The 9,700-nt window shown below is 32.1% G+C and overlaps 1 protein-coding gene across 1 annotated transcript; it reads left to right on the plus strand.

Annotated features, from left to right (window-relative positions):
* The first annotated feature begins 267 nt into the window (after positions 1–267).
* On the plus strand, positions 268–8,582 carry LOC133203495 (toll-like receptor 2). Its single transcript, XM_061339269.1, has 2 exons — positions 268–327; positions 7,788–8,582. Exons 1-2 carry the CDS (start codon positions 268–270, stop codon positions 8,580–8,582), a joined length of 855 nt encoding a protein of 284 aa, XP_061195253.1.
* The last annotated feature ends 1,118 nt before the right edge of the window (positions 8,583–9,700 follow it).

Raw genomic sequence — 9,700 nt, forward strand, 5'->3', positions numbered from 1 at the left:
ACTGTGGGTACATTTGGAATACATTCTAGATGCTGAAAAATGCTGAAAAACGCTCAATATTCACAAATGATAGATGTTATATGATCAAACTCAATTAACAACCAAAGAAAAAAAATATATATATATATTTGACCTTAAGTAATTAGGTATTGGCAATATTATTCTGAAAACAACTTTCATGGTTGCCATGGTAACTCAGTGAAACCATGCAAATTTGTTCCTATGATTGGGTTAATGCTACTATCTTGAGGAAAAACAATAGAATTCATGACTGGCACATTTACCTCCTTAGGACTTTGCAACACCGACAACATAAGAAAAATTGAGATTAATTGTTACTTTGCAGTGTAACCATGGAAACAACGTACCAGTTGTTTCAAGTGATATTTTTTTGCTGCTTTAGGAATTTACTTACGTTTTAATCAAGAAACATATTATTTGACTCACCTTGAATAGTATTTATCTGATAGAACTAAGGTTGAATATCATATATTGATAAAGTTTGTTGAAAAATACAACACTGTTGCTAGTCACTTGCTATGGTTACCAAGAAGGGTAAATGTTCGATTTTTTAATTTTATATCAATATTAAACCCTATGTGCCAGCTTTTTGCATCCAGTTAGAGATTGAGTGGTAGTCAATATTGAAAGTCAGGTTAGTTGTTCATAAATATCAATCATAAGAGTTTTGGGAATCTACATACAACGGTACGTATCCAAGGAAACAGGATATTTTTCAGATTTGTATGCATATTTTTTCGACTAATTTCCATAGCAACGCTCTATTTAAAGAATTAAATTTGAATTTTTTGAGATGTGAAAATTAGGGTCATACCAATACCTTTAAAAATTGATCATCAGTTATATAGAAATATGCCTTTTAAAAAGAAAGGATAAGATTAAACATTAAGAGAGTAAATCAAAATCCCTTTGTGTTATTAAAACCATGGCAACCATTGCCAACCTAGAAGAAACATCATATTACATCCTTGGTATATGTTACAAGGATCCTTTGTCTATTATTTGCTTACATCTAAACCTATAATTGTTTTTATTCTTAAGTGTATAGCTTTATAAAATTAAGTGAACAAAATTACTACCTTTGAATACTTTGTTTCCATAGTAACGTATGTAATAGTTGATTTACCAAACATGTTTATCATGCATTTAAGACATCAGGCCTTCAACTTTCTGAAACTGTCATTGCCACTTGTTTGCTTTGCCGAAAACGTTAACTGTGGGACTCTGAATATGTTGAAAAATGCCATTTTTCAAAAGTTAGGACATGTTGCTATGGTAACCATGACACGTAGCAACCAATTTTTGCCTGATTTGAGTTTTCGGTATCAAAGACTTTTATCATAGAGAGTTTGGAGAAAGTCTGTGACTATGAGTGCCACAGCTCCTATATAGAAGTTCAAGTCATTACAGAGAATGGCATGTACATGAAATTGTATGAAGTCAACGAACAGCAATATTCCTTTGGAACAATGCAGAACAAACGCGGACCTCTAAAACCTCAGAGGCGGGATCGGGTGCCATGGAGGAGAAAGCATATATTGATGGAATTCGAAAACTGAGAAGCAAAGGGTATGATGCAGAAATGGCTCAGATCTGCCTTGATATCACTAGCACATGGTTAATTATAATCGACTTTCGATGACAGGATCAAGGGGAAACTTTGAAAAACTATGTTTGCGCTTCTTTGCGATTGTCAGTGTTAGTGGCTTAAACGAACAAGAGGCGCAAGTGCCTTAACGGTCACCTGAGTATAATACAACAATTTAAAGGATCCATAGAGTATAAATTAAACTGATAGATGAAGCTTTTGCCCAAAAGCAAAAGAAATAGGATGATAAGGATCAATGAAATAATTAGTCTAGCATTCAGTAACAACTCATAAATTAAGTTCTAATCTGTCCCCCATTTATCACTATCACCATGCAGACTATTAACAAAATATTAGTGATTTTGTACTATTTTCAACCCCGTCTTATAATCTCAAAACATCATAATAAACATAATAACTTCAACTTTTCTATCGTCAACTTCCCTTATTTATGTAGCAATATACCATTTTCAGCTGCATATGGGGTATATATATCTCCTAGTTGATCTGATACACAGGAACATGTACGAAGAATTTCTAATACGAGACAAGCTATTGACAAACAAGTTTATGACACAAAAATATGAACGGTTTCGTCAAAAGTCATCATTTTGCAGGAAATATGGTCAATACAATGACCTTTTCAGCAAATACAGTCTATCATTAAAGATATCCGATTCTCAGCCAGGAAGGATAACTCTTAAATTTATTATTTTATTTAAAAAGTCTCAAAATGAAGCTTGAAATTGAGATCTTTTCATGCAACAATTTTCATTTTATGCATCTCAATAGGATTCAAAGTTCTTTGGAGTCTTAGAAACGGTCTTGTAAAAAGTTGACATTTGTACCCCATAAAAGACAAAAATAAATTCATTTTTATAGAAATTGAATTTCCTTTAATCTAGCATTAGATATCAATGCTTATTAGCATGATATGAAAATACACATGATATGTAATGTCTAACAATGATATTACAAGCTTTTTACACTATGTATTATATAACAATTGAAGTAAATAGAATATCTAAAATACTATATAAGCATAAAAAGATGCAATTTTCTCCAAATGCCTGGATACCTATATTTTTTTTTATCCTAAAATATATTTGTTGATCAACTTTTAACGTAGAACCTACGTCGTATGACGTCATACTGAGAAAATTAGTTTAGACTGTCTTTTTGGTGCTAGATCCATTATGACGTCATAATTAATTTAATGTTACTTTTTCCCGTACTTTCTTCAAGAATGTCTCATGTAATGAAGTTACAAAACTGTGATAATGTGAATGACATTCAACTATTTTGAAGGAAATAAAAAATCCTAAGAAATCTAAATAGAACAATATCTTGATGAAAAGTGTCTGAGTCAAAGATCTGTTAAAAATTGTGTGTAAATTTTGTAATGTCTATCATGAAATGACGTGCATTCCCTTTCATAATTATTTGTTAATTATTCATAATGGTTGGTGTATAATAATAATGTTTCCCTAAAATATTATCTTTTTAAATAAAAAAAAATACATTTTTTGATAAATATTCACATTGTAAATCTGATCGTAACCCCAAAACAGTAATTTAATAATTAAATCCTGGGTAAGTGCAAAAAGGTCAACAAAAGAAGTATGGATAAGTATGGATGGTTCTCATTCGTTTGCGGGGAAAGGTATATATTTTAATCACTTTTTGTAATTATTTGGGTATGTTCTTCATCATATTAAAGATTGAAATCATTCTGACAAAGACTTTTGAAAAATATTTACAAATTTAGGTGGTAAATTGACTCAAAAAATATTGAGCACATTTGCCTATATTCGTTGAAATGTGGACTTAATCTTTTATGTCAATTGAATAAAAAAGAATTTATTCTTGAATAATATTGCTTAATATGATTCAGTTAATAAAGTCTATAAACGACGATGTTTGAAGAAGTATTTTAGTGATTTATTATATTCACTTCATTTATTATATATTATATTCTTTATGACCAGTACCCCTAAAAATGGCTGAAAGTATAAAAAGTGTAGAATTATCATTCCAAGTTGCACAGACTGCACTACATTTAATAACAAAGAAACATACCATATATTTTTAACTGTTTGATAAGCGAGAGCTAATTTATCATTTTGAAAAGTTTGAAAATCTTGTGACAAAGACTTTTCCGACATAGGTTCTACCTTAAGTATAAAATGCATAGCTGGTGTTTTTATTCGCATTTCCTGAAAAATATATTTGAGATTTGAAAATTTTCCCTATTTAATATGATTAACTACAATGATGAACCTTGAAGAAATGCCATGGGTAAATTCATGTTACTCAGTGAAATCACAGACATTTTTGTGAGCATTTTTAATTACTTAAAAGTTGATTTTCAGAACCTGAGGATCGGACTACCTTAAGTCGAATGCTGGCTGACATTTTTCATACTAATTGGCCAATATTTAAACACTGAATTGCTTACGGATTTTTCCGTTTGCCCGAATCATGAAAATGAGCAAACGGCGGGTATGGCCGGTCGACAGGGGATGCTTACTCATCCATGGCACATGATCATACCTGTGATGTTTGTAGAGGTCCGAGTTTGCTCTGCTCCCGATTTGTATAGTTTCAATGGAATTTTGACCTTAATTACTGTACGTTATCTCCATGTTTCATTTTTATGATCCAGATATTTGGTTACTTTCTTCAAAGTGAACAGATTAATTTACTAATGTATATTTTAATGGAATATATATTTTTAATGTATGGTGTATCAAATTACAGAGTCCATATACATATCATTGGATATTAAGATCCACGCACATTCCTGTGGTAGCCTTTCACCCACAATAGGGTGACGAATTGTTTCATTACTTTTATGCCTTTTTATGGGAAAAATATATCATGCTTATACATTAGCTGTAAGAATTTTCTCCCTTACTTGAGAAGTGATGTAATCTATCTCTAAGTGAAACATTACTATGTATATATCATCTATATTTATAATATATAATGAAGCATTGATTTGATAAATGTGATATAGGATTGTAATTTTATTATATTTTAGAGCTACGTTGTTTTCATTTAACTTGTATGCGCACTGTGTCTGATTAAAAAGACCTAAACTCTGATAGAGGCTTGTTGATTTATTCAATCCACACTAACATATGAAAAATCTGTATGATATACTTGGTAATGGGAGAAAAAGAAAACATGGTTTATATATTTAAGTAAATATATTTAAGTAAGAAAAAACATTTGAATTAGCATACTATAAATGTGAAAAGCAGGTTTCTTGTATGTATAAATATTATAAACAAAATAAACATAGAATAATTGTTTTTAAAAATCAATTATGAAACAGGAATTAAATTCTTCAAATTCAATTCTTTACAGGACTTGCACTTTGATTTATTAAATATGTTTTCCTTTAAATTTCCTTGAGCTATATGAGGAAGTGTAAGATCAAACCCTGAAATTAATTCTACATATTTCCTTGTTGTGCAATTGATTTATATTTGAAATTATGAGACAATTGATAAAGCAACTATCAAAAAGCACATGGATGTGAATTTAGGGGATAACAATATATTGTATAAGAAAGTAAAGATGATCAAGTGGTCCATTTAGGTAACTGAATCAGTTGAACTTGACAAATGATATTTCAGATACAGAAAACAATACCCACAAGCTAGAAAGCTTAAAACACGTGTTTACATTACCACTCCAGGGTTACATTTGTCTTAGACTTGGAATACACGTATTTTGCACCTGTAAAAGGTTAAACATCAATTATTTATACAGATATGGATAATTTCATAATGTATAATGCATTTCATCCTTTAACAAATCTGATTAAAACAACTTCCTAGTAATGACCATTTGAGCCAACAATGATAATATCTTGCCGAAAAATAGAAAAACGAAAATATTCTTTTAAAATACTCTCTTTTATCAATGATGAGAAGAAATTGTTTTGGGATTATGATATTATAGTAGCGTCAATGTTAAAAAATTATATGTTGCTTCAAGTGTTCCAAAGAATTCATTCAAAATGTTTCATGAAATATATGGAGATAACGAACAGTATTCAAGCTCAAAAGTCCATCAAACAATACAAAATAGGAGCAGAGCAAACACGGACCTCCAAACATTAGAGGTGGGATCAGGTGCCATGGAGGAATGAGCATCCCCTGCCAACCGGTCACACCCGCCGTGTGCTCCTTGTCATGATCGGGAAATAACGGGAAAATCCGTCGACGATTCAGTGCGTAAATAATGGCCTAACAATTAGTATGAAAAACGTCTGTCAGCATTTGACTCAATGATAAATTGTATTTGCTGACAAGGTCATTGTATCGACCATGTGTTACACTTAATATGATATGCGTTTAACTAAAAAGGAAAACTTGGGAAACAACTTTTAAGTCTAGTTAATTGAATCATAAACTCAGAAGTCACTAGCTAAATAATTGTCAGTTATTTTTGTAGCAAGCTCTGAATAATGATCATCAAGAAAGTTTGATTAAAAGTAAATATTACGTTTTAAAATGACTCGTGTTGATGGACCTGCGTGTAAAATATTCTCTTTATATTTCAATGAATGTTTTATGATAATCAAAACATTTTTTCCTCAAACACTAGAATTAATGGATTGGGTAAAGTCAAGTTACAGGAAATAAGATCTGCTTTATGATATTATAATAGCTTTGGAAACACTATCATCAAAATGCAAATTATTATCAATATAAAAGGGGAAACGGGGACTACGTGGATATTATGTGTTGTTAACAATTTCTAAACATACTTTAAAAATATGCGAAAGAGTGTTCCAAACTTTTTTGGACAATTTGTTTAATCGGTTGTGAAATCATTACCACTAATCACTGGATACATTGAGAAGTGAATTAAAATGAAAACGATCCAAAGGTTATGGATATTCATGGCACTACAAGACATGGTTGAGCCAGCAGTAGAGAGGAATATTCCATGCCCTGATGTTTGTGTGTGTCAAAATAAAGAAGCAGTGTGTAGGGATCACGGTGATTTACACTACATTCCTCCTCTTCCAAATAACATAAACAGCCTTGTATATAGTAACAATAGATTAGGAGGATTTACAGAGAACGTGTTCCTGAATATATCAAAGCTGCATCTATCGAAACTTATTTTAATGCACAATAATTGTGTTAAGCAAGACATTGATAAGAAAGCATTTCTCATGCTTCCTTATCTAGAAAGTCTACATCTTAAAAAAAACGCACTTCTATACTCTTTAAATAGAGGCTTGCGGACACTATTATGGGGTCTTAAGGGAAGTGCAATAAAGGAACTGCGTTTCACACAAATGAACATACACATTTGTTAAACGGATATGTTTCTAGATTTGAAGATGACATCATTAAATAAAATCGCCATGGACCATAACATAATACGGAATTTTACCAACATTTCGTTACCAGGGGAGTTAAAATATTTGTCTTTGCAATACAACCACATTAACGAATTCTCTTTTGACGAAATACTGCCAAAACTTGAAATCATCTTGCTGAATCACAACAGGCTAGAGCATATTCCGTCTCTTTGTATGAACGATTACGGAAACAGTTCATATGTACCAAATCTTAAAATCCTTGATCTTAGCAACAATTTCATAACCCTTTTGGGTGAATTAGATATAGTCGGACCGTGTTTCTCTAAACTCAAAAAGCTTCGGCTTGGTGGAAATAATATAAAAGTCATTGGTGACAACACTTTCAGCCATTTACCTTCTCTTATCACCCTGTCTATCAACAACCTTCATCCCCATGTTCTCTTGGGAGATTATTCATTGAACAGTTCTTCCTTGCTCCATTTGGACATTAGCAACAAATTCAATGCTTTGAGAGGAAACTTTCATATCTTGTTCAGATACTGTCCTAATCTGAACTTTTTGAATATGACAGGGGTACAACTAACGTCACATCAAAACGTTGCTGAAAAGATATTTCGTATATTTCAGCCACTTAGAAAGATCGAATTTCTAATATTAAAAGGAACGTCTTTAATAACATTTCCGAAAAAGCTTTTTTCCTTTATGCCAAAACTAAGGAAGTTGTATTTGGAAGACTGTTGCTTAAATGATTCCCAGCTAAGTAATTTCGTAAACGTAATGTTAAATGTTTTGCGGCTGGATAATAATTTGATTACTACTATAACCAAGGCAAATGTTCCTGCAAAAGTCAAACACCTTGGCTTAAGCGGAAATCCTTTCTTCTGTACATGCGATCTTGTATGGTTTAGAGCCTGGATACAACTGAATTCCATGAAAATTATAGGTTGGCCCTCAAACTACACCTGCAGCCTTCCCAAAGAATGGGTACATAAAAGTCTAGCAGATTTTGATTTGGATTATTCAGCTTGTCATCCCCTTAGCCCTTACGTCATATTTGCCATTTGCATATCCTCTGTGTCTTTTCTATTTCTCATAATGTCTTTCATAACGTATAAGAAGAGATGGCAAATTAAATATCAACTTTACCGATTAAGTGCAAGAAGACGAGGGTATCAGGTTTTAGGAGATCACGAATTTGAATACGATGTATTTGTTTCATATAATTCGTCAGATAGCGTATGGGTAATTTCAGAAATGATTCCGCGACTAGAAAAGAAGGAAAAAATGAAATTATGTTTGCATGAAAGAGATTTCGAAGTTGGCAAGCATATTGTGGATAATATTGTCGACGCCATACAAAACAGTCGCAAAGTTTTGATCATATTGTCCAACAGATTCGCACAGAGTCAGTGGTGTCAGTTCGAATCCACCATGGCACAACTACGGTCAATAAAGAGTGGAGAAGGTGCAGTGATTGTGATTATTTTAGAGAACATTCACATGCAAAATATGAGCAAGTCCTTACATATTCTGATGAAAACCACAACTCTCATAGAATGGACAAAGGACAAAAGGGCAAAGGAAATGTTGTGGAACAATGTTGTGTCTACTATCAAATCTTAAACTCTAAAAAATCGTTAAAAACAAGAATGAATAGAAATACTGATGGATATAAATATAGCTATGCCTTATTATAAGGACATGCACTTTGAAAAGTCTTTGGAGCCACTTATAAAGTAATTGTTTCTATAATAAAAGAAATGTTTTTGAAACATTTTAACAATGTTTTGAACTCAGCTGATCTAGTATGAATGCTTACAACAAGAAACATGATTTACACAGTGAAATTGCATTTATGTCTTACATGTAATACGAGCAGGTTATCCATGCTTGTCTATACCCCCCTTTTTTAAAGTATTTAATTATCGAGACATATAAGAAAACGGTGTCATTTTCTTGTAAATGAAATATGAAGATAACAAGAAATGATAAAGCTCAAAAGTCTATACAAATAATGCAGACTGGGAGAATAGTAAACAAAGACCTCTAAAAACATCAGAAGAGAGATCAGGTGCCCTGAAGAAATAAGCACCCTAGGATCGGTCTCATATGTCGGGTGCTTTTTGTTATGATCATAAAAACGGAAAATTCAGTGGACAATTAAGTGTGAAAGCAATGACCTAACAATTTGTATGAAAAATTCGGTCAGCATTCGACTTAATGATGGCCATTATATCGACCATAGAATTTGCGTAATGGTGAATTCAAATGAGACTGTTGATTTCCATGTATCATTAACGTATTTGTAAAAAGCTTTCCTCGTTTTACTAATTGCTCGTACGCAGAACATGCTCTTGTGTATCGAATCAAGTGGAAGACGTACTCTCCAGGTGATAATGGTATATTGCTACATAAATATGAAAAGTTAACTAGAGAAAAGTTAAAGTAATCAGAAATATCTGAATGTTTAAGGCCATAGCAAGAGACTTCTTCTTTTCAGGTGAAGCTCTGAAAGAACTCTACTTTCTTTCTGTGAATACAAAAAAGGTCTGCTAATAATGGGGCGCATTTACAATCCGACAGATTGCTGGAATACAATCTCCAAAACTTCAAAGATATTGTCAATCAGAAACTCAAGCACTTTTCAACATCAGCTTCGAAGTACTTGTGTGTACAAGCAGAATGTTCTTTTAACAAAACAAAATAATACTGCAAATGACAAATGAAAAAGTAAGTAAATT

The sequence above is a fragment of the Saccostrea echinata genome, unplaced genomic scaffold (assembly GCF_033153115.1).
Source record: "Saccostrea echinata isolate AGI-Se365-2 ecotype Australia unplaced genomic scaffold, CSIRO_AGI_Sech_v1 ptg000051l, whole genome shotgun sequence".
Lineage (NCBI taxonomy): Eukaryota > Metazoa > Mollusca > Bivalvia > Ostreida > Ostreidae > Saccostrea > Saccostrea echinata.

Excerpts from the sequence above, each read along its gene's own strand:
- LOC133203495 (XM_061339269.1), top strand. The coding sequence starts at position 268 with ATGACTGGCACATTTACCTCCTTAGGACTTTGCAACACCGACAACATA. Across the intron at positions 328-7,787 it reads ACAACATAAGAAAAATTGAG|GCAAATGTTCCTGCAAAAGT; the intron begins ATTAATTGTTAC and ends ACTATAACCAAG.